Raw genomic sequence first — 26,399 nt, 5'->3', positions numbered from 1 at the left:
GAAGATCCATTTTTTTTTTTAAATTTCTTTCAAACCATGGAGAAACAATAACTTGTTAGGGCAATCTAGGCAAGACCCATGATCAAACTTCCAGCTGCCATTGTAACACTAATGATATATCCAATAACCCGTAAGCCAAATATACCAATAATTTAGCAAGAGTCAAGATGTCCCAACCCCATCAACAACCCGTAAGCAAGATAAGCCAATAATTTAGCAAGAGCCAAAATGTCCCAACCCAGTGAAATCTATCCAAAAATCGCCTACTCTTCAAGCCTTATCAAAACAAACCAAACATATCTCTTGAAATTAAAAACAAACCAAACATATCTCTGGAAATTAAAAACATAGTGTACTCCCAAACACTCAAACTACCCGCCCAAAATTTAAAAAATTACTTCACTTCACCAGCACTCTCTATGGAAATCTTTGATCCCCTATAACGATTGCTTAAAAGAAATCCCGTCCCTCGAAGCAGGAAATATATTAAAATCTTTGCATGTGGCTAAGCTTCTTGAAGGGAAAGATTCCCTAGGTCCCTCCACAACTAGCTACGTTTATTAGTTAGATGGAGCAGTAGTACGGGAGTGACGATGTTGTTGCATATTTTCTTAGAGTTGGCCACTCACAGGCAAGAAATGAAATTATATTCATTTCATGGACTTGGGACTCCCAAATCCATCAGAAGAGCACATGGAGTTAGACAGCCCACAATATGACAACTCTCAATCGCGACAAACGAGCTTCTGTCGAATCTCCCACACCCACGCAGATTCATATAAAAATAGACATAAACATTCCGATAAAGTCTGTTCCTGTGCTGTTCACGTGGTTTCCAAATTATTTGTGTCTTTCCATAAGAATTTCAGTACTGCAAAAACATAACGTAATTTGCTACATCTGCTGCTGTCAGACTTGTCATGATCATCTCATCCACGCCTTGATTGCAATCCCTTTCATTTTACTGACATGATGAATTCACCATCAATTCCCCTCTTCCCTGGTTGCAGAGTCATTTCGATTGGGCATTGTTATTGTCCTTTGTGACACTCTGTTAATTGCCCGGGCCACTGATTCTTTTGCCCAGGGGTGTTCAGTATATATAAACAATATCTGGAGCCCTTTTGTCATTGAAACTCCAACCCCGAAAACAATAACAGCAGCATGGGGATTCGACATCTGCAACTTCTTCTCTGTATCGTGATAATGAGGAGCAGCACATTCCTTGCAGAGGCCTCAGGGGAGCAGGAAACGATCTATGATGTGCTGAGAAGAAACGGTCTGCCGATTGGGCTAATTCCGAAGGTGGTCAAGTCCTACACATTGCACGATAGTGGGGTTTTCGAGGTCAATCTGGACAAACCCTGCTACACCAAGTTTGAGAATCCCGTGTATTATGACACATTGATCAAAGGGAATCTCAGTTATGGGCAGATTGCAGGGCTCTCAGGTGTGCAGGCCAAGGAGCTTTTTCTCTGGTTTCCAGTCAAAGTCATTCGTGTTGATATACCCAGCACTGGATTCATCTACTTCGATGTTGGTGTGATTTACAAACAACTATCTCTTTCTTTATTTGAAAACCCTCCAGATTGCCACGATAACATATCCTATGTGCCTAGAACAGCCCTTCAGTAACACTGCACATTGCAAGGTGCGTTTCTTTTACCTTTTCTTTATACCCTCATCTACATACTATATGCATATACACCACATTGGCCATTTGGGTCTCTAGTTTAAGATGGTAACACCGATCTGTCTGCACCAATAGACCTGCATTTTGCATCTGAAACTTCAAAAGTCTGGTTCGATTGTATTTTCCGTTCCCTCATCTATATACCATAAGTATATGCACCACATGGACCATTTAGGTCTCTGGTTTAAGCTGGTGACACCTGCACCAATAGATCTACATTTTGCATCTGAAATTTCAAGTCTTGTTATGATCATTATCACTCTAGGTTTTCTGTTGTTTTTCTCTTTATTTTTGTTATATTTTGCACTTTGAATGAATATGAGATTTTGAATGAATCTGTGTTTAAATTTTAATAATTTGTTAAATTGAGTTAAAATTCTTTTATGGACACAGTAAAGTAGTGGGTTCTGTTGGGTAGTATTCAGATGATTTTTTTTAGAATTAACCTATATCCATGACCAGAATCTATCCACATGAACTGAACTTTAAACTTATATGTGTTGACAAGATGAAGTTCACTGATGACCAGAATCTATCCACATGAACTGAACTTTAAACTTATATGTGTTGACAAGATGAAGTTCACTGCTGGATCCGCTACTCAACAAAGACGTGCTTGCAGAAACTATCGCTGCAATATGCCTGATATCACAGTATTGCATTGCGTGTTGCCTGGTCTCATCTATTTAATATGTGGGGGGTTCAACTGCCTGTAACTTGAACACTGGCCACCTAAATCAAGTATACATGTTGGAAATCAATAGTGTTTGTTAGTTTATTATAATTTGGGCACCTTGAGCATGGATACTTATTTGTTTTAATCTAAGTGTTCTAATTTGTGTTGCTTTTTTTTCACTTTTAGTTCTAAGTTCAATTTTAATTTTGAAATTGTTTCAACATCCCAGATAAATTCTTACAATGTAAGAATTGTAGCAGTAGATTGCATAAAGCCTTCATTCGACTAAGGAAACTATTTTAGTACATAATATAGACCAAGATTGCAAGCTAGAAGGAAATCTTTTTCATTGTTTAACTCATGGTTCACATCTGCACTAACAGAATTACAACCTACAGCCTAAGTCACATGGTTCGGATTTGACAATGATTAGGTTCAGTTCAAATTTGATTTTTTTGATGTGGTTTGAATGAGGTTCACTGTTATGCAACCAGATCACAAAACAAAAGAAAAGATAGATCAATGACCTAGAAATCAGCCTCTTCGAGGGGGCAACCTCCTTTACATCACATAAATGAACAATTTTTGGATGATACAAATGACAAGACCTCATTTCTATATATATGAGTCTAAGGGGTCACAATATAATCAGAGCCTACATAACAATAATAATTTAAGGACACAACAATAATATTAGTGGACTTCTATGGGGCACAACAATAACAATAGAGGGGCTATGTTAACAATAACAATAAGGGGACTACACAAGTATTATAGGGACATAACATGCACATTTCTTTCAAAAAAAGTGTTGTCCTCAACGCTTGAGTAGTTTTGGATGCCTCTGTATAAAATTCTCATCCTCCCATGTAGTTGTCGAGTTCTTGTTTCCGTTATTGCTTTAGGCTCCAATATGATTTTTCCTTTTTCGTCAAGTTCTGGCAATATTGTTTGAACTGGGAGCTTTTCACTGATAACGTTCTTTAAGCATGAAACATGGAAAATTGTGTGTACTCGAGAAGATACAGGCAACTCCAATTTGTATGCCATAGTACCAATCTTTTGCAACACCTTGTAAGGACTATAATACTTGGGTGATAATTTATTATCCTTCTTAGCTTGCTTGAGGGACATTTGTTTGTATGGTTGTAGCCGTAAAAATGCCCAGTCGCCTACGTCAAAACTTTTTTCACTGCAATGTTGATTTGCTTGTTGTTTCATTTGATTCTGCGTCAGAGTGAGGTTATCTTTTAAGAGTTGGAGAACTTGTTGTTGATGCTCGATGTGATCTTCCACTGCTTGAACCTTAGAATTTTCTCTTAAAGATGATGTGATGTGTTGAACAATGTAACTAGGTTTGGTCTTCATAATTGTACTTGAGTAAAAAATGTAATATATTTGTCAAAAGAAAGCAAAATGAATTTTATTATCAATTGAATTGACTTGTTAAAGCATGGGTTTCATGATTGGATCAATTGTCTTAGGTCAAGCCTCCATTGTAAGCTTTAGGTTTTTGTCAAAATCAATTTTTGTTTGGTCAAAGACTCCTCCATCGAAGTCTCCTTGCTGTCAGCCTCAAAAAGAATCATTATCAAGTCAGCTTCCTTCAATGAACTCATGTCGGTCTAACCTTATAAAGACACTTCTCTTCATGAACTCATGTCGGCTCATTTATGATGGACACACAACTATATATATAAGCATAAGTACTTCGCTCAAATGACAAGAAGATAAATTCAAATTTCAAAGAGAAGTTTCGGTACTATTACAGTGAGACAATTCAGATATTTCCCAGAGAATGGGTTCATAGAAATTCGGTGAAGGCACAATATAATGAAGATATAACTTCGCTATATAGTATAAATTGAAGAGATGATTTTGGTGCTACCACAGTGACAAGATCTAGGTGCTATCACAATGAGATGATTTCGGTGCTACCATAGTGACAAGGTCTAGGTGCAGTGACAAGGTTTCGGTGTTATCACAGTGAGATGGTTTCGTTGCTATCACAGTGACAAGGTTTTAGTGTCTCAATAGTGACAAGGTCTCGATGCTATCATAGTGATAAGAATTCGATACTATCACAGTGACAAGGACTCAGTGCTCACAGTGACATGGATGACAAACTGAAGAAGATCAAACAAGGATGACTTGATGGAGGGAGTCTCTAGTCTAGGTTGTGAGGGTCTTGGTTATCTCATCTTGTTTTGAATCTACTGAAGGAAGAATTCTTGATCGGGTTTTCCCCTAGAGTGGGGTTTTGCCTTGGCTGCATGCCTACATCTTGTGTCCTCTTCTATTTGTTGATTGGCATTAGTCTTGATGATAATGAAAAGATAAATTGAATGAAAGAATAATAATAATAAACCATCACAAGATAATGTCATAATAAGAGAAATCAATTAACTTGCCACCTCCTTGGATTTCTCAACATGGTATCAGAGCTATGGTAAAAGAAGATCACTTTATTGGCAAGTAGATTTTGAGCAAAGTCATTGTATGAGATCAAATACAGAGAGAAGAAGTTCGGTGCAATATCAGTGATACAAGTTCACTGCAACCTCAGAAATCAAGTTTAGTGCAATTAGAAAAGAGTTCAATATATCTCAGAAGTCAAGTTTTATATCTTAGAAAGGGAGTTCAAAAGACTATTCAGTTAGAAGGATTACATAACTACAAACCGAGATATTCAAGCTGTCACAGAATCATAGTATAAAACCTTTTCTATATTGCCATCACAGTAATAAGGAATATCCGAACTCTGGCCTATGGAGAAAGGAACTCAAGCCTTGAGGATCTGAATTGATAGTCCGAGTACAAGGTACCAGCTCAAGGAAATCAAGTAAGTATTGCCACTTAGTAAGATGCACATGCAACAAGTCTAATGACCTATCAAATCAGAGGTATGTAAACACAAGGTACATTTGCTCATAAGCTTTTAGATTTTCAATATATCTAATCTTAAATGATTCATACAATCCTTGTTTATAGCTAGTCTAGGGTAAAGATTGTAATCCCTAGATAACATACGAAAATATCATATTAGAACCTTAATCCTTATCTTCTAGGGTTTACAAGTAATCTAGAATGTCAAGTAAGAGTTCTAATTGAAAGAATGAATAACTTGATCTTCGATATCATAGGATTCCATCCTCCATGGTTACGTAGAAGATCTAACTTGAGAAATTAAATCATGTTCTTGGTATCATATGTTTTGCTTGAAAGTATTTACCACAGGTATAAAAGATCATGGCTTAATACAAAGAGAACACTTCAAGGAACCCTTACAAGGTTTGTCAAGGAACATCTCCAGGTATGTCTTAGACTATACACCTTATAAAATTCTCTTAATTTAAAAAAAAAATATGTTCATCTTATTTTGAACTTTGTATTACTAACATCTTTTTGTCTAGCTTCCTTGAATCTTAAAGATTCTTGATTGGGTGATTCATCATTAGATAAATCTACCCTCCTCATATCTCTGATTACTCTTATGGAACCCTAGAAAGGTTCATTGTAAAAACCCTAACTTAAGGGTATGTCGATGATTATGTGTGAAACCCTAATCTGCTTAGGGTTATTGTTGAAAGAAAATATTTGATGTTTTGATGAAGTATAAAGTAACTGACTGATGCTTGGATGATGTCTTGTTTGGGGTTTTGGTATGGTTATGGAAACCCTAACGTGTTAGGGTTGAATGATAATGTCTAAAATCCCGAACCTTTGAAGTATTGGTAATTTAGGGTTTGCTATGTTTTGTATTGAAACCCTATATCATTAGGGTTTGGTAGAGTGTATAAGCAAGACCCTTACAATGTCTTAGAAATGATTTGCTTGGGATATGTGTGCTTGCCCGATCAAACCCTAGTCTGATCAGGTATGTTATATGTCTAACTCCTATTGATATTTTAAAGTGGGTTTGACTAACGCATAACATGAAATTCCTATGCATGATGTTGAAGTCCTAGATGTATGAGTTGACCTGTTTGTCGATGGTCATGAGTCTTAGGGTTTGGAACTAAGCCCTAGTCGAAGTTTGTTTCTCTAGGATGATAATATTTGTGAATTGTAGGGTTTTGAGAGTTAAACATTAGAAGTAAAAATCTCTGATATATGATAATTTGAGATTTGTTAAAATATGAGTTTTAGTTATGATTGATGTCCGATTGGTTGAGAAAATTCTAGGGTTTGGAACTAACCCTAGTGGAAGCCAATCATGTTGTTGATTAAGTTGCGATTGGTTTTGATTGTTAAATCTCATATATGAAATCTAGGGTTTGTATGAAACCCTAGTGGTAAGTCTAACATATGAATTTTGAAATTTTCTAGATACTTTGTAGATCTATATTTGTTTGAATTGTTCCTAGGGTTTGCTATATGTTATAGTAGCGTATGTCATACCTTTGAAAGAAACATTGAAACCTTAGATGTAATGAAAGTTGTTATGAAATAAACCTTGATGAAGTAGTCTAGGGTTTATGACAAAGTCCCTAGCAAGATGTTGAAGAGTACGTGTCTCTTGTTTGTAAGTTTGGGCATCTTATACATTAAGCTGAATGCTTCTTTGATTTTGATATGGTTAACTTCATGCTTCTATAGATTTGGTTGTACTTGTTATCTAAGTTGTGCAGGTATGCGATCTTCAAGATAGTGAAGATGTTCGTAAAGAAAAAGTTGATGTGATAAGCATGATGTGAATGGGAAGAATGGAAGCCACGAAAGATTCTCCGATGTCGTAAAGAAGAAGTTGAACTCCCTAAGTTAAGAGGGAGCCTGGATGAAATCTCCCTAGGTTAAGAGGGAGCACATATGAAAGGAATCTCCCTAGATTGAGAGGGAGCACAGATGAAAGGAACCTCCCTAGTTGAGAGAGGTGTCATATCATAATCATGATGGACACTTTGATAGAAGAAATTGGAGAATGTATTTTTGAAGGGCTGCTGAGTTAAGAAGAGCTGGATTGATTTATGAAATATGTTGCTGCATGAGAAGTAGAACAGGAAGGTGCATGGTTGAGGAATCTTCTGTCAAGATTCATTGGGAAATCTCTAAGCCCTACTATGAAAAGTTGAAAAGAAGCATCTAGTTCCCTGGAAGACCCCAGAGGTTTGTATATGTTTATGTACATTTGAAAGTTTGTCACTGGTTGGGGTTGTGTTTATACAGATAAATCTCTCGGAAGTTTGATAACATGTTTTGGCATGCTAAGAGTTGTCGATCAATTTGATTGTGAGAAATTTGGAAGGATTTGTTACCGATTGGAATAATCGGGAAGTTGAGGTTTTGTGGGTAAGACATTTCCAGGGAAGACATCTGGCCGACACTTTGCGTTGATGTCTAGTTCCCGAAGTAGGAAAGGTGGTGTTGGTCATAGAGCTCTGACCTTGGATACACACCTCGATCCCTGGGTTGATGGTTAGTAAGTAAGCATGATGGTACCTACAGAGGTTGAAAGCTTTAGTCCATCTTAGTCCCATTAGGATCATAGTTTTAAAAACTGGAACTGGTGATCGGATTGGTCCACCTAATAAACCGGGTTTCAAACCGGAACCAGTCAAACTGGGACTAGTCAGGTCTAAATGAACTGGTTTTAAAAAAATACATTAAATAATTAACATTTAATGAAATAACTATTTTTAAGATTTAAAACCATGATTCCAAACCAAGAGACACAAAATATGCAAATTTTGCTCATATATATACCATGTAAAGGTGAATATATCAAATTGGCACCAAGTGCAATGCATATCAGCAACAAAATATATAATCAATGAGGCTCTAAATGGCCTCTAGAGTGCAAAAACAAAGCCTACAAACTATGGGGCTACTAGCCTACTACAAGTCTACATATATGATAATAGTGATTAGCATTATCACTTGAAACTTCTCATGAGTCATCATGATCAAACTCAATTGGTTGAGTCTCGACTCCCAAACTTTGCAATTGCTTGAGTCACAAACTTCTCTATTGGTTTAGTGACTTGAGTCTCAAACGTCTGAAGGTATTCTACCCTAATATGCCCTATTACTTCATTTGGTGCTCCACATGGCCTCCTATCCCAGCCAAGTGTTGCTTGAACCTGTTAATATTCCCTCCTTCAATAGATTTTTGGCAATATTTGCAGATCATTTTGCCATCAATCATATCACAATGAGCCCATGTAGTATCTTTGGCTTTTGGAGGCGTGATGACTACTACTTATCTCAAACTCTCTACTGTTCCACTACTCCAACAAAAACTCAACACTCTCCAAGCTCCCAATCAAACTCACAAAAACTCCAAATGAGATGTGTGAGGCAAATGAGGGGGTGAGCTCCTTTTAAAGGCTTGGAGAGGGTGTTTTTGGAGGGAAACAACCCTTATTTTCCCTCCAAAACACCCTAGAAGCTTCCTAAATTGCGTTGCGTGGGTCCTTTGCAGCCTTGGCAGCTAATCGACTGATTTGACCATAAACTGGCTGGTTCCGTCCTAAACCGACCAGTTAGCACTGGTTTTTGTGGTTTTTGGGCGAAATGAGGGGTTGAACTCGGTTTTTCTGCTGGTTTGACCCGGTCGGCTAATGAATTGGCTGGTTTGACCGATTATTGGTTCAAACCCGCCGGTTTTTAAAACACTGACTAGGATAGATTGCCCTAGTCAGGAATCTAGTCTGTGGCATTACAATGCCTAAACTGTTGAGAGACCTTGGATAGATTGCCCTGGTCAGGAATCTAGTCCATGGCATTGCAATGCCTAAAATTCTTCATAGATTATGTGTTTTGAGATCTTCCATCTACCTCTATGATTATATGTAAGTATGAATACCTCCCTAGTTAAGAGGGAGTGTTGAAGAATGTAACTAGGTTCGGTTTTCATAATTGTACTTGAGTAAAAAAGGTAATATATTTGTCAAAAGAAAGCAATTTTTTTATTATTATTAATTGAATTGACTTGTTAAAGCATGGGTTTCATGTTTGGGTCAATTGTCTTAGGTCCAACCTCCATTGTAGGCTTTAGGGTGTTGTCAAAATCAATTTTTGTTTGGTCAAAGAATCCTCCATCGAAATCTCCTTGTTGTCGGCCTAAAAAAGAATCATTATCAAGTTGGCTTCCCTCAGTGAACTCATGTTAGCCTAACCTTATAAAGACATTTTTCTTCATGAACTCATGTTGGCTCACTTATGATGGACAAACAACTATATATATAAGCATAAGGACTTCTTTCGAATGACAAGAAGACAAGTTCAGATTTCAGAGAGAAGTTTTGGTACTATTACAGTGAGATAGTTCGAATCTTTTCCAAAGAATGGGTTCATAGAAATTCGGTGAAGGAACAGTATAATGAAGATATAACTTCGCTATAAATTGAAGAGATGATTTCGGTGCTACCACAATGACAAGATCTAGGTGTTATCACAGTTAGATGATTTTGGTGCTACCGTAGTGACAAGGTCTAGGTGTAGTGACAAGGTTTCGGTGCTATCACAGCGAGATGGTTTCGTTGCTATCACAGTGACAAGGTTTTGGTGTCTCAACAGTGACAAGGTATCGATGCTATCACAATGATAATAATTCGATACTATCACAGTGACAAGGACTTGGTGCTCACACAGTGACATGGATGACAAACTGAAGAAGATTAAACAAGGATGACTTGATGGAGGGAGTCTCTAGTCTAGGTTGTGAGGGTCTTGGTTATCTCATCTTGTTTTGAATCTACTGAAGGAAGAATTCTTGATCGGGTTTTCCCCTAGAGTGGGGTTTTTCCTTGGCTGCGTGCCTACATCTTGTGTCCTCTTCTATTTGTTGATTGGCATTAGTCTTGATGATAATGAAAAGATAAATTGAATGAAAGAATAATAATAATGAACAATCACAAGATAATGTCATAATAAGAGAAATCAATTGACCTGCCACCTCCTTGGATTTCTCAAAATGATGGACGATGGGTGATATCCATAAAGTGCCATAAATGGGGTCATTTTTGCTGCAGTCGGGAAGGAAGTGTTATACCACCATTCAGCCAGAGGTAACCACTTGACCCATTGTGCTTGTTTATCAGATACAAAGCAACAACGATATCCTTCCAAACATTTGTTCACTATCTCAGTTTACCTGTCAGTTTGAGGATGATAAGATGAGCTATGAGCTAATTGAGTACCAAGACAAGAAAATAATTTTGTCCAAAAATTTCCAATGAAAATGGGATCTTTGTCACTTAAAATAATCTTTGGGTTTCCATGTAGCTTTTGAATTGTTTCCATAAATGCAATAGCAACTATACTAGATTTAAAAGGACGAGATAATGCAAAAAAGTGTGCATACTTGGTAAGTCTTTTAACTACCACCATGATGACACTCTTTGCTTTAGACTTGGGTAAACCTATGATAGAATCCATTAAGACCTACTCCCAATGTTAACTTGGAATGGCTAAAGGTTGTAACAGACCCTTGTTTTAATTGTCTTAACTTTATTTTGTTAGCAAGCCCAACATTTTGCCACAAACTTCTAAATATCAAATTTAAGGCCATCCCAAAAAAAACCTTTTTGACCCTGTGGTAAGTTTTTAAAATTCTTGAGTGCCCTCCTAAGGGGGAGGTGTGCAATTCCAAAAGAATCTTTTGTTTGAGTTGAGAATTCTTACATAGATATAAGCGATCTTTGTACCATAATGAATAATTTTTCTAGATAAATGTATCAGATGTACTAGGGTCTTGCTGCAACTTTTGAATGAATGTCCACACCTCTCTGTCATTCTTCCATTCATTCCTTGCTTCAGTTATCCAATCGGGTTGGATAATAGAAATGACACAGAGCAATGATTCCACATCCTCATCCTTTCTTGAGAGTGCATATGCAACAACATTTTGCTTCCTTTTTCGTAGATGATTTCAAAGTCATGACCCAACATCTTTGTGATCCATTTTTGCTGCTCTTCTGAAAATAATATTTGTTCCAAAAGGTATTTAAGACTATCATGATTTGTTTTTACCTTGAAGTGTCTTCCCATTAGGTAAGGTCATCATTGCTCTAGTGCATGTAGTATTGCCAACATTTCCTTCTCATAAATAAGTTTGTGTAAATACTCTCCCTTGATTGGACGACTTTCAAAAGCAACAGGTCTTCCTTCTTGCATTAAAACAACACCAATTACATTTCATGACGCATCACATTCCACAATAAAGGTTTTTGTGAAGTCTGGTGTAGCTAAGACCGGTGCTTGGCACATTGCCTCTTTAAGATGTTCAAAGGCCTTAGTTGCTTCTGGAGTCCAAGAAAATGCTTCTTTCTTTAGTAATGTTGTTAGAGACGTTGCTATTCTCCCATAATTCTTAACAAACTTGCGATAATACCCTGTTAACTTGAGAAATCCTCGAAGATGCTTTAGGGTTGTGGGGATTTTCCATCCCTTAATGGATTTAATTTTGTTAGGGTTTGCCTCAACACCCTCATGAGATACAATATGACCCAAATATTCCACCTCCTATACTCCAAAGAAAAATTTGGAGGTTTTTGCATATAATTGTTTCTCCTCCACTAGTTTGAGCACCCTTTGAACACGTTGAACATGATCCTTCCAAGACTTGTTGTAGATTAGTATATTATCAAAAAATACTAACACAAATTTTCGAAGGAAAAGTTTGAAAATGGAATTCATCAAATCTTGATACGTGGAAGGTGCATTAGTAAGGCCAAAAGGCATGACCAAAAATTCATAATGATCTTCATGAGTTTTGAATAATGTTTTCGGAATGTCTTCAGTCTTCATTCTAATTCGATGATATCTTGAACAAAGTTCTAGCTTGGTGAAGTAAATTGCTCCATGTAATTCATTTAACAATTCATAAATGACAGGAATGGGAAATTTATTTTTAATAGGGAGCTTGTTGAGCTTCCTATAATGCAGACACATACGCCATGATCTATCCTTCATGTGCACCAATACTACTAGAGCAGAGAAAGAACTTTGGCTAGGTTGAATTGTACTGGCTTCTAACATTTCTACAACCATACATTCAATTTCACTCTTTTGGGCGTAGGGATATCTATAAGGCTTGATGTTTGGAGGAACGCTTTCTGGAATCAAGTGAATAGCATGATCATGATCATGAATAGGTGGGAGGCCTTTGGGAGTCTCAAATACCTTGGAATGATTGTCCAAGATTCTTTGGAGATCTAGAGAAATGGATGATTTCGATGTTTGAACATCTAGTGAGCATAATTGTGCAATTATGCCTCGTTGTTCTTTCTTCAAAAGCTTTGTCATGCCATTAGAGCTGATTATCTTCCCTGGTTTCCCTGCGATGCCCCTTAATTCAATTTCCTTTCCTTCCCAGGAAAATTTCAAGAAAGTTCTTGAAAATTAAAAGCTATCATCCCCAAAGATTGTAACCATTGGACTCCTAATACTATATTAACACCGCCCATTGGAATGGAAAACATTGAACTATTCAATACATATTCCTCCATGGTTAGATTCATATTATGACACTTCCCTGAGAAATTTATAGTTCTTCCACTTGCAACCATCACTTGATGCTTTGGTGCTGGATATAGAAAGAAATTCAATTCCTTGGCTATCTTACAATGAATAAATTATGGGTACTACCAGAGTTGATCAACACTATTACCTTTTTTTTCTTGATATATCCTTCTATCTTGATATGGAGTGGTAATTCCTGCCAATGCATTACAAGATATGGTCAGATTCATTTCTTCTTTCTCTGGGGTTGGTTTCTGGTGTAGATTCTCTTCTTTTGATGTTTCTTGTTCCTTCTCTTCCTCCTCTTCACAATCTATGTAAAATAATTTCTTCTCAACACACTTATGAACCTTAGTGTATTTGCTATCAAAGCTGTAACAAAGCCCTTTTGCTCTTTTTTCCTCCAGTTGTTGCGGTGTCAACTTTGTAGATTGTGGAAGGCTAGGAGCAACAAGATTTCCATCTTTATAGTTGTGAGTGGTATACTTCCTTGTTGCCATAATTTTTCTTTCAACTTTCCTTAGTACCTTGAATGCCTTCTCCAATGAATCAGGTTCCTAAAGGTAAACCTCATGTTGGATGCTATCCTTTAAAGTTCTTATGAAGACATCAATCCTATGCTCCTCTAGAATATCATTTACCTTGATATTCACTCTTTGGAAGTCCTCAATGTGCTCCACCATTGAACCCTTTTGTTTGAGATTTATCAATTGGCTAAAGAAGGTATTGTCCTTTGTATCCTCATAATGTGCTACCAATTATTCCGCAAAAATTTTCCAAGTGACAAATGATTTACGAGAACAAGGCCATCGATACCACACAAACTGATTTTGTTCTAAATAAAAAGATGCAATGCATACCTTTTGTGTGTGTGACACATCATGTAAATCAAAGAATTGTTCTATCTGTAGTATCCATGTTACCGGATCCTTGCCATCAAATTTCCTCATGTCGATCTTTGGAATGTGATATGTCTTAAACCCAACATTGGAGTCTCTAAAATCATAATTCATATTCATTTTGTTTTCATCATGATTTTCATGGATTATCTTGTCACCGCTGGGAAACCTTTCTTGCAGCAACTTTGTCAACCCTTCCAATTTAACATTCATCGTGTCCATTTCTACTTTAAAAACTCCCATATATGCTTTTAAACCATCCTTCAAGCCTTCCATGTTGTCTTTTATTTTTTATTCTAAACCATCTATCTTAGCTTCTAGTTCATTTTTAGTTACTCTTTGCGAGAGCGAAATTTGTTGCACTTGGTCTCATAATTTTGATATATTATGTTGCATTTCTTCCTCTTCTTCATGCGTCATAGTAGAGCTTTTTGGTTGCTTAGTAGGTGTGTCCATTTTTTTGTTTCGAGGCATTTTAAAATCAAATAATGATATCTATGCTTCACTATGCCCTTTGAATCACTTCAAACTGATTTTTCAAACAAAAATTATGCAAAATTTTAAAAAATACATACCTTTTTCTTGATTTTTAGGTTCGATATTTAAACTGTTGTATCTCTGTAATTTCAGATCTCCAAGGTCTGAAATTTCGTCCTGTGGTAGCCCACCGACTCTTCTTTCCAACCCCACAAGTCAGACCGAGATTGGATTCTTCAAGAAAGAGTTATGCCCAATCTCCCTCGATGACCTGATTATAGACTGGTTTAGTAGAGTCAACTTGTACAGAATGCCACATGTCACTGTTTTGACCTTCGGCCGTGAAAATGATGTTGAAAAGTGTAACTAGGTTCGGTCTTTATAATGGCATGTAATTATGATTTTATGTAATTTGATGTAAAAAAGAAAATAAATTTATTGTATTGCTTGCTTCATGGGTTTCATGAGCAAGAGTTTTTATTTTTGAGTCAAGGCTCCCATTGAGAGTCTTTAGGAATTATTTGTCATCAAGTCACAAAATGATAGAGTCATTGTTATGTAATGAAGTCATGTTACACTTTGTACAAGGTCAAATTTGTCGATGTAAAGTATCCTCCAAGACCTTGTCACTTATCCTCTTCAAGTCGGCCTACAGCGTTGGAAGAAACTGTTAGAAGAAGTCGGCCTAACTACACGTAATCATGTCGACCTAAAGGACATGAGGAAAGGTGTATATATAAGCCACACTTGGCCTCACTTAGAGCAAGTAACTCGACTTGCATTCGATCAAGCAGAAGTGCGAAGAAGAGGTCAAGAAGTAGAGCGAAGGAAAGGTTTTTTTCTGGGCAAGCGAAGAGAAGGTTTCTTTTGGGGTCAACGAAGAAGAGTTTCTTTCGGGGCAGTGAAGAAGAGATTCTTTTGGGGCAGCGAAGAAGAGGTTTCTTCTGGGGCAGCGAAGGAGGTTCCTTCTAGGGCAAGCGAAGGAAGAGTTTCTTCTGGGGTACTTGTTCTGGGTGATAGAGGTAGAGATCTAGAGACCGAGATTCTCTAGAGGAAGCTAGTGAGATCATAGAGACCGAGTTTCTCTAAAGGAAGTCTAGAAGAAGCAGTGTGAAGGATAGAGACCGAGTCTCTTTAGAAGGAGCCACAGAGAGCAGTTTGAGATCAAGAAGAAAGTTGAGGAAGAGAAGAGGTAGAGCATCAAGGTTAGTGACAAGGTTCTTGGGAGGATACTAGAGTCAAGGGTCTTTGTCATGGTCCTGGTACTCGTCAATTGAAGATCTAGAAGAAGAATTTTGATCGGGTTTTCCTCTCAAGAGGTGAGAAGTTTTGGCCTTCGCTGACAAGCCTACGTACTGTGTCACTTGTCTTTATTGTGCAGATTGGTAATTGTCTTGATGCAAAGAACACAATAATAATATAACGAAGAAAATACTATAAGCTAAGAAGTAAAAGTATATCACAAGCAATTATCAAGTAGAGAAATCTTTTAACTATTCATGCCTTGGATTTCTCAACATGGTATCACAGCTTAGGTGCTAAAGTCAAGAAGGGGCATTCAATCAAGAAGACATCAAGCAGTGATCATAGCAGATTCAAGGGCAACTAAGGTCAAGATCTTCAAAACCCTAGATCAAAGAAATCTACACTAGCAAGAATCTTGAAACTATCTTCAAGAAGGAAGGAAGACTAAATCATTCAAGGAGGATCGTGAATCAAGCTCTCTCTTATCAATCTCTCAAGAAGCAAATCCTCTATCAACATCAAGATTAAGGAGGAAGCAAGCATCAATCTCTCAAGTAAGTCTATGACTATATCTGATAATATCAAAATGTATTTTTGCAAGGAAAGCAATAAATTGGTTGGGGTTGCAAATTTCCTTGCATGGAAGAAAAGGAAAGACCTAAATCTTATTGAGAATGAGGTCATGGATCACATCAAGGGATCGATAAACCAACCTCCAAAAAAACATACTCAAACACATGATAGATTCATGAAGGGAGAAGTAAGAGCCAAGAGCATTCTTATAGAATCTATAAAAGACTCTTTAATCCCATATGTATCAAAGTTGGACACTGCAAAAGCTATATATGACAAATTGGTAGAGTTGTTTTCCGTAAGTATTGCAGGAGAAGTAATCTCATTAAGGCAAGAACTCTACAAATTGAAGATATCCAAGGAAGATGGAATAGCCTCATACTTTATGAGGATATCAGAAATTCGAGATCAACTACAAGAACTAGGAGAAGTCATGTCTGATAGAGAGATGACCACAGTGGTACTGAATGCACTACCGGAAGAATGGGGTAACTTCACTTCAAGTTTATATGGGAAGAAAGAAACTATTCCATTTCAAGATCTATGGCCACTTTGTAAGTTCAAAGAAAGCAGACTGAAGGCAAAGGTTGATGTTGGACCAAATGAGCAGAATCAAGCATATGCTGCTATGGCAAGAAGAAAAGGGAAATTTGGAAAGTTCGGTCCTCAAAAGAAAAGGAAGAACATGGATAAGGTAAGATGCTATGGATGTCAAGAACTTGGGCACTATAGAAGAGATTGTCCTAAACATAATAAAGACAAGAGGGATAGGGAAGAAGCCCACATTAGTGAAGAAGTGAAAGAGCCTGAGTCAAAGAAGCTTAAGAATGAAGAAGTAAAAGATCTCTACAATGAATGAGATGATCTTCTTCACTGGAAGGTACTTTTCACTTGTAATTTATAGATAGGAAGCAATGTAAATAAGATAGGATGCATTAGATTAGTAAATAACATCGTGATAGAAGCATTAGAAGTACGGGCTTGTGACATGGGAAGCAGAAAGAATATCTGGAATAAATTCTACTGTTTACAAAGAATGAGAGCTCTTGGAAACGTCATTGAAACCTCAAGTGATACTTGTAGAAAGAAATAGAGGTCATCATCGACTGGGATCATCATACAATAGTCAAGGAAACATCTGCTGGGTGATCCTCAAGATTTCCTGATGGAATCCTCATCAAAGGATTCTCCGATCTAAAAGGAAGGCAAGAGTTTCATCAGGAATTCCAACTTGTGGGATTCAAGGGATGATGGTATGATGACATAATGAAGAAGCAGGTCTAAAGGATAGAGTTCTTTCGAAGCTGCTACAGGAAGTCTGGATGACCGAAAGGAAAGATGAGGTATGTATGCTTACATAGGTTGTTATGAAAGTCATGTCATATAATATGGATCACTATTTCCATCTTGGGAAATATGATCAAAAGAAGAAGGGATCTCCTCCTTTGAAAGATTGGAGAAAAGCATAAGTCACACTAGATGAAATCAACATTATATGTTATCATATGAATCATGAGGAAGTTGACTACAATCGAGGAACTCTGATTGAAAGTTTCTGGGAATGAAATGTGTGAAAAGAAAGGAAGAGATCGTAAAATAGGCAAACAAACAATGGTAGAAGGAATTCAACATCTGAAGTCCAAGAAGATTTGACTAGAATATCTCCCAGAAAGATATCAAGACCCCTAATGGAAGTCAGAAAAACATAGAGACCCTTGACAATGGATATCTTTGGGAGATGTGTCAATCTGCATACAGGATGCTGATACCTACATGAAGATGTCATGATGAAAGACCATCATAAAGGTAATTTTGATTTAAGTGTTCATTTCTTATTTTGAACTAATATCTGGATGGGCTTATGTAGCACTGCCAAAGGGGAGCTTTGTGAATGACTTCCAAGAGGACAATATTGAGGGATGTAAGATCCTTTTGGAAAATATGGCATGAAAGCAGAATGACATGAAGCAAAGCCAGGTGGAAAACTAATGGATCATTTTTTGATGAAATGAAGACATGACTAACTCATGGATGAAAGTGATGGATGGTCTGTGCCCTATGAAGAAGTCCCCGAAAGATGAAGACTCCATGACAAAAGAAATTTATGACATCAAGGAAGAAAGGAGTTCTTCAAGCAGCTGGTTGTTCCACATGAGGAGCTGCTGTAGGTCCCTAGTTAAGAGGGAGCCTGAAAAGAAGTTTCTTACTTGGAAGAAACTTGGAAATTCCTAAGCCAAGAGGGAGCTTAGGTACATTCCTTTTGGTAGGAATGAGTACATTCCTTTTGGTAGAAGTGAGTACATTCCTTTATTGGAATATGTCCTCTCTATTTGAGAGGGAGAGATAGAGATGTCATTCTGGTCTTCACCTGGGAATACGGAATGGAGGATTGGGTAATCATTTGGCATCCGATGCTCTTTGAGGATGAGATAGGGCATCCAACAAAAGAGTAGTCATGGAGGACCGATATTCTTTGAGGGTTGGGGAGTCCAAGATAAGAATAGTCCTCATGGAACATACCCTGAGTACCCGGGTAGGGGATGTTTCGAGAGAGACAATGATGAGAGTGTCTATAAATCATTGGTCTCGCTAGCATTGAGCTCAGACCCTGTGGAGATAAGGAGCTGCTAGTCAAGGCCTTGCTATGTAACAACGCTGGTTGATATGATGCTATACAAATGAGTTACCAATCCGAATTCTTCTTATGAGAAATTCTTGAAATTGAGAAAGTCCAAGTACCATTAGTTAAGAGGGAGTGTTGAAAAGTGTAGCTAGGTTCGGTCTTCATAATGACATGTAATTATGATTTTATGTAATGTGATGTAAAGAAGAAAAATAAATTTATTTTATTGCTTGCTTCATGGGTTTCAGGAGCAAGAGATTTTATTTTTGAGTGAAGACTCCCATTGAGAGTCTTTAGTAATTATTTGTCATCTAGTCATAAAATGATAGAGTCATTGTCATGTAATGAAGTCATGTTACACTTTGTAAAATGTCAAATTTGTCTATGTAAAGTATCCTCCAAGGCCTTGTCACTTATCTTCTTCAAGTCGGCCTACAACGATGAAAGAAACTGCTAGAAGAAGTCGACCTAACTACAAGTAATCATGTCAGCCTAAAGGACATGAGGAAAGGTGTATATATAAGCCACACTTGACCTCACTTAGAGCAAGGAACTCGACTTGCATTCGATCAAGCAGAAGTGCGAAGAAGAGATGTAACAAACGTGCGAAGAAGAGGTCAAGAAGTAGAGCGAAGGAAAGGTTTCTTCTGGGCAAGCGAAGAGAAGGTTTCTTCTAGGGTCAACGAAGAAGAGTTTCTTTTGGCGCAGCGAAGAAGAGATTCTTCTAGGGCAGAGAAGAAAAGGTTTCTTCTGGGGCAGCGGAGGAGGTTCCTTCTGGGGCAAGCGAAGGAAGAGTTTCTTCTGGGGTGACGGAGGTAGAGATCTAGAGACTGAGATTCTCTAGAGGAAGCCAGTGAGATCATATAGACCGAGTTTCTCTAAAGGAAGTCGAGAAGAAGCAATGTGAAGGATAGAGACTAAGTCTCTCTAGAAGGAGTCGAGGAGAACAGTTTGAGATAAAAATGAAAGTCGAGGAAGAGAAGAGACAAAGCATCAAGGTTAGTGACAAGGTTCTTGGGAGGATACTAGAGTCAAGGGTCTTTGTCATGGTCTTGGTACTCGTCAATTGAAGATCGAGAAGAAGAATTTTGATCGGGTTTTCCTCTCAAGAGGTGAGATGTTTTGGCCCTGGCTGACAAGCTTACATACTGTGGCACTTGTCTTTATTGTGCATGTTGGTAATTGTCTTGGTGAAAAGAACATGATAATAACATAATGAAGAAAATACTATAAGCTAAGAAGTAAAAGTATATCACAAGCAATTATCAAGCAGAGAAATCTTTTAACTATTCATGCCCTAGATTTCTCAACAAATGATACACGAAAAGCTACAGTCGGTGCACTTTTAGTCGCTTGCGAAATTCAAATCCGATGCTCAGAGAGAAAGTTGTGATGATTTTCCCTAGGTCACTTGTTTAAGATTGAATTTTGGAACCTACAAAAACCCTAACTTCTTCAGACCATATCTCAGAAAATATAGAGAACCAAGATCTGAAATTTCTACACAAAGTTCACCAGGATTTTGACTCCACGTGGTCCTAATTTCAACTTCTGAAGCCTTGTAGAAAAAAAAGTTATAGCGAAAATGCCAAGATGACCTGTTTGAAGCAGCGAAACCCTAGAATCCAAAGCTCCGATACCAAATGTTATGCAACCAGATCACAAAACAGAAAAAAAGATAGATCAATGACTTGGAAATCAGTGTCTTTGAGTGGGCAACCTCCTTTACATCATATAAATGAATAATTCTTGGATGATACAAATGACAAAACCTCCTTTCTATACATAGGAGTCTAAGGGGTCACAATATAATCAGAGCCTACATAATAATAATAATGTAAGGGCACAACAATAACAATAGTGGGCTTCTATGAGACACAACAATAACAATATGAGGGCTACATTAACAATAACAATAAGGGGACTACACTACATAACATTCATCACCATTAGCTTTATATATATATATATATATGTTGCATTGGCTTTAGGGATTGGGGGATAAGTTTTCGGGACGGCTAAAGCGCACCCCCAAATTTTCAGGGGACGACAATTTTATATATATATATATATATATATATATATATAAAGTTAAAAAAATAATAAATATTTTAAAAAATAAATAAATTCACAATATGCATATGCCATAAGCATGAGTGATAAGTAGAATTGTGAACACATTGAAATAAACACTAACTAGTTAAGAAATCTGAAATTCATCTTAGTAATTATAAAACCAAAAACTCAATTGGCAAATGTTGAATTGTCTAATAACTTAGTACATTAAAGAAAAACATGAATGATAGTCCAAAATAAGTTTAATACATATTGTGAGTGCCAAATGGAAAATGCATCATAATAACACAAAATGGAGTCCCTGACTCAATGGCCATACTATCATGAAGGATAAAGCTACTCATAAATTTAGATCCTCTGCATTAATGCTGTCCAAAAATGCTTGAGCCTTACTTCTTTCTCCCTCATCATCATCAATGCCCTGCAACTGCAACTCAATGCCATCTAATGGATCATTTACTAATCCTACTTGGAGAGACAGATCATCCACCTCATCATCAATCTGGGAAGGATCCTCAAGATCCACATCCCACCGTGCTGCTGGTCCCTGTGAATACTCCGGTGCTTTCCTTGTAAGAAGGTGAAGATTGCTATGCACATAAACTAGTTTTTCTGCTCTCTTAGAGGTAAGTATGTTCCTCTTAATAGTGGATAAAACTATATGTGGACCAACTCCTTTCTGTAGCCGAGGAACGAGCAACTCGAGATAGTAAATGCATAGCTAGAGTGCGTACTTCCGGAGCTTTGTCCCCATACATCCTCCATCATCCACTAGGACTTCTCTATGACATACGCATCAAATATTTCTTTGTAGCATTAGAGAAACTAGGGCTATTGAGCATTGCAAAGTCAAGAAATTGTTCTCAAATTATGGTAGCTTGCTCCTCTGTATACATCTTCTTGCTTCTCTGTATACATCTTTTGTATGGCATCAATAAACCCTTGTTTCACTTCAAGATCATCTATTGGTGCAACTCTACCTTCACTTTCCATATACCACTTTGGATTAAGTGCTTAAGTGGCCATATGAAGATGTGTGTTCAACCCGTTCCATCTCTTTTCTATCAACTTTTGGATTTCATTAAAAAATTCCAAAGTGGGGTCCCTCTGACGCATAATGGACTTGACATGTCCAATCATGCTGTCAATTGACTCATATATTTCCCCAAGGTTAGGGGAATCTAAATCTGCATACCTTATTAGCTCCACTATTGGAGAGGTGAAAGAGACAATGTATTTCACATCAAGCCACCATTCATCATTCAAAAGCATTTGCCTTATCTTCTTTCCCTGATCTGTTTTTGATTCCCCCCATGTAGACCACTCATAACTGATAACTGTGGCCTTTAAGGCTTGTTGCACCTCTAGCATACGATCAAGAAGAATAAAATAGGTAGCATACCTTGTATCCGCTGGTTTTAAGAACTGTTATTTTGGATAAACCTTGTAAATAGCGAGAGAGACATGATGCTTGCAAATGAACATTTGTGCCTCTCTTGCATCCAAAATTATGCGAGTGATCCAAGAAATTTTTCCAATGTCTTTGAGTGCATTATTCAAAGCATGCACACAACAAGGAGTCCAAAATATGTGCTTATACCTGCTTTGAGTCATTAACCCACAAACCTACAAACTGGTGCAACATCTATGATAACTTGAACTACATTTGTAGGACCAATCTCTTCAATTGCATCCTTCAATACCTCAAACTGGAAAGTTGCATCCTTCATCTTTCCAGTACAATCAATTGCCCTTAAGAAATAGGGCCCACTTGGAGAGGTGACAATGATGTTTAACAAAGGTCTTTGTTGAATATTTGTCCAACCATCCATGACAATTGAACACCCATAAGAACCCATGATTTTCTAAGGCCTTGCATCTTTGAGACCCCTCTATCTAACAAGGTTGTCCTCATTTTATTGTAACCAGGTGGTTGAAAAGATGGACCAACAACTATGACTTTCCTCATCATCTCTTTGTAGAGAGGAGAACGAGTGGCATTAAATGATATACCATTAGCAAAGAAGAATTCAGCCACTGCATCATCTGCCTCATCCTTGCGTTGCATATTGAACATTTCTATGATAGCAAGTTTCTTGCTTGAACTAGTATTACTAGAAACCCCAATTGAATCAACTTCAGCATAATCATTGATTCCTCCTTGAGATGACTCCATTGGGCTAGGAACTCTTGGTTTTTAAAAAATGGAAGAACTGTCCTCCTCTACCTCTACAGAAATATTACCACCTGTGGCAGTCATGTGCAGAAATATTACCACCTGTGGCAGTCATGTGAAGCCTAGTGATTTCAACTCGTTTTTCCAATGTGCAGCTGCATGCTTTCACTCCATCCCCTGGAATAGCCAACAAATGATGGTAAACTCTAGTGTAGCTTCCCTTAAATACATGATTGCAAAGGTTGCATAACCATTGCTCTGAACAACCACTTTCTTTCCTCTTGTTTTGAGTGATCTTCTTGACAAATTGCAACAAAGGTTTCTTGACATTGACTGCAATGGAAACTGTGTTTTCAGTTGACTCAAGGTTTGTATTTGGAGGTCCTCTCATTTCAGATTGAGGAAATGGATATGTGCTGTCCAACCGAAAATTTTGGAGGAGCTAGAAAATCCCAAAAATGATTTCATCAGCAAAATATTCAAATTAAAATTGCAATGATGACAGCAAACAAATTAGACTGAATCTGTTGATGTAATAAAAAATGTAGATTGTTATTGAGTCAAAACAAAAATATTACTGTGTTATTGTTATTGTTACTGTGTTTTGTAATTAGAGGAAAGAGAAGGAAGGTAATGAAGTGATGATGGTTTGCTGCTCCAACACAGTTTCCAATCTGAAAGACAGACAGAGAGCAGCAAAAGCTTCCATCGGGGAAAATTCAAAATACAAATGCCACAGAAGATAAATGGTGATTACACTGAAAAGTTAAAACAAAAGACGCACATAAAAACGAGGGATTATCATTTCAGGATTGTATTTTAATTTTTTATTATGAAATGCTTATTCTTTGCAACTTTTCTTTTGATGATATTTCTATTATACATTTTCTGGTTTGGATGTATCTAATGGGCATTGGGTCAAGAAATAAAAATCTTTGAATGGTAATTTTCCTTGGTTATAGACAATTTGCATATAAACATTGTTGACACTTTGGAATGTCTAGAAACAAGTTTGATGGTGCTTAAAAACAAGCCGACGCACTTCTTCATGCAGCATATCCATCTTTTAAACTCTTTTAAATATATTTGTTTTAATTTGTTTACATTACAAATTAAACGTAAAAATTGATTAATTATGCGCATAACATACGTTACAAATTAAAAACAAAAATTTAATTAATTATTATTATTATTATTTTTTTTAAATGAAACAATTTTTTTTTTTTTAAATTAAAGTTTAAACATTACAATTAATTTATAAATAAATTACACATTCATTCGAAACTACAAATTGAAATTATTAAACTAAAAAAAATAAAGTTAAAGTTTAAACATTGGGAAAAAAAATACCTGTATGTTCAACTGTGTGGCGGTTGAGTCTGAAGTCGACTACGCAAAGTTGGATTGTGTGCGGCGGCTGTAGTGTGAAATCGACTGTGTAGTGGCGGCTTGAAGACCCGACAATGTAGCAGCAACTCAACGATGTAGAGCTCGACGGTGCAGTGGCCCTGGCTTTTGAAAGGAAAACAATGCGGCGTCTGGAAGACCTGACAGTGTAGGAGCAGCTTGACAATGTAGAGCCTGATGGTGTAGCGGCCTTGCCTTTTAAAAGGAAAACAATGCATTGAGTTCTTAGTTCAGGAGTTCAACTGTTTGCGGCAGAGGAGTTCACAGGCAAATGCGATGGCGTCTAAACAATGCAGAAAAGGTGCGAGTAAAAGGCGAATAAAATGAGCAGGAAAGTGCAGGTTAGGCAAGAAAAAATCGCGGGAGTGAAAAATTTGTGTCAACGAGTGGTCAGACGTCCCCATTTTTGTTTGGGACGGCGGAACTGTACCGTAAAAGTGCTTGAAATAAGATAGGGATGGATTGGGAACGGGCTGGACGTCCCCAAGTCCCCAATGGCGTCCCCACAAAATTGGGAACGTTCCCAGCTTGTCTAAAAGTCCCCGGAATGCTGGAACTTTGAGAACGAGTAATTTTTTTGTGGGGGGAGGCTTCCCTGTGCAACACAAATATATATATATATATATATAACATAAAATGGTAAGAAATCAACATCAATAAACATAAAAATGTTATCATGGATTTGTAAAGTGCAAGGATAAATTATGGTCTTGAGCTGTAACATGAGGTTATGAACTTGAGCCATAACATGAGGTTATGAACTTGAGCCATGGACTGTTAATTTTAGGTATCTTTTATGCTTGGAGCAATTTATTTCAATTTTTCCAATTAGCTCAATATCTTTTCCAGATTAGCAATCACATCAGTATAATAGTAAATTGCAGATAGAACATAAACATAAATCGCAGAAGACAAACCAAGACAAGAGGACACAAGATGTGGCGCTAGCCAAGGATAAACCCCAATGTGGGGAAACCCTTGATCAATTCTTCTTATATGTTTTTCAATAGTTCAGCAGAGAGAGAGATAGTACATATACATCAAAAGTCTATATATTGACTTATCTAAATAAGAGCAGAGATCTTCTCTAAGAAGATAACATAAGAGGCAGTTGATCTGAGCTGAGTAGAAGCCATACTGCTTCCACTGATCCAAGGTGACTCCATCACCATGCGCTCCTCACTGTGATGCACTCAATCATCATGCTGTACCTAACACTGTGCTACACCCAGTTCATCAATATACTGCATCTCCTCATGTTGCACTATGTTGAGCTCTTCATTGCACTATGCTGCACCCAAATGCATGCTACAATACGTCATCATCTTGCTGCTGCAATACATTCTTGCCGCTGCTATACATCCATGCCCATCATTACCATGTTGTACCATTGTGTTGCATCATACTGCACCATGTTGCCTCCATCATGCTACCACTTATCACATCATTATGCTGCTATACTCACTGTGCATTATGCTGCACCATTATTATGCTGCATATACTAGCCTTAGCTGCTTGCTATGGTTTGCAGCCTAGCAGAGCAGTGACTTAGGGCAATATACAAGTACCATATAGAAGGCAACATATGCATCCTCCTTGACTATGACCATAGTGTTAAGGACAATGTTAGGGTGACTGAGTATTTCCTATTATTAGGCCAACGTATAGATCTCACTACAGTGGATATTATGACAGTGGATGAGGACCCTTAAAGATTGCGGATTAGGCTGCTTTCTTCATGACCTGTGGCCAGCGTAATGGGGATAGCGTATTAGGACCTTCTACCTTCAACTGTGTGAATGCCTATTTTACTGCGGCTAGGGTTCTTCCTAGATCTACGGCTTGGGCTCCTTTAAGGCCTCCTCATGACAACGGATCTTGCTACGTATAGAAACTCCCCTAACCGTGGATAGATCTCCCTTCAATGATCTTGCTTTTGCTGCGGCTAGGAGCCTCTTTTGACTGCGGTTAGGGCATCCCTTTTTGCTGTGTCTAAGGGCTGTCTCAAACCCTTCCAAAACAGCGTATAGGATTAGGGCATGACTGCGGCTAGGGCATGATAGGACTGCATAAGGGTCAGTTGTTAGGCC

General features: G+C 37.5%; 1 protein-coding gene across 1 annotated transcript in view; it reads left to right on the top strand.

Annotated features, from left to right (window-relative positions):
- Positions 1-647: 647 nt before the first annotated feature.
- Positions 648-26,399, top strand: part of LOC149262590 (uncharacterized) — a 177,463-nt gene continuing 151,711 nt past the window's right edge. The window contains exon 1 of the mRNA XM_089424936.1: positions 648-1,651. Within this exon, the coding sequence (XP_089281062.1) occupies positions 1,165-1,635 (471 nt within the window). The 5' untranslated portion in view covers positions 648-1,164 and the 3' untranslated portion in view covers positions 1,636-1,651. The remainder of the gene's footprint in view (positions 1,652-26,399) is intronic.

The sequence above is a fragment of the Pinus tabuliformis genome, chromosome 6 (assembly GCF_031772625.1).
Source record: "Pinus tabuliformis cultivar Carrire ecotype Pingquan chromosome 6, CPIR1, whole genome shotgun sequence".
Lineage (NCBI taxonomy): Eukaryota > Viridiplantae > Streptophyta > Pinopsida > Pinales > Pinaceae > Pinus > Pinus tabuliformis.
This window is presented reverse-complemented; position numbering and strand designations above follow the sequence as displayed.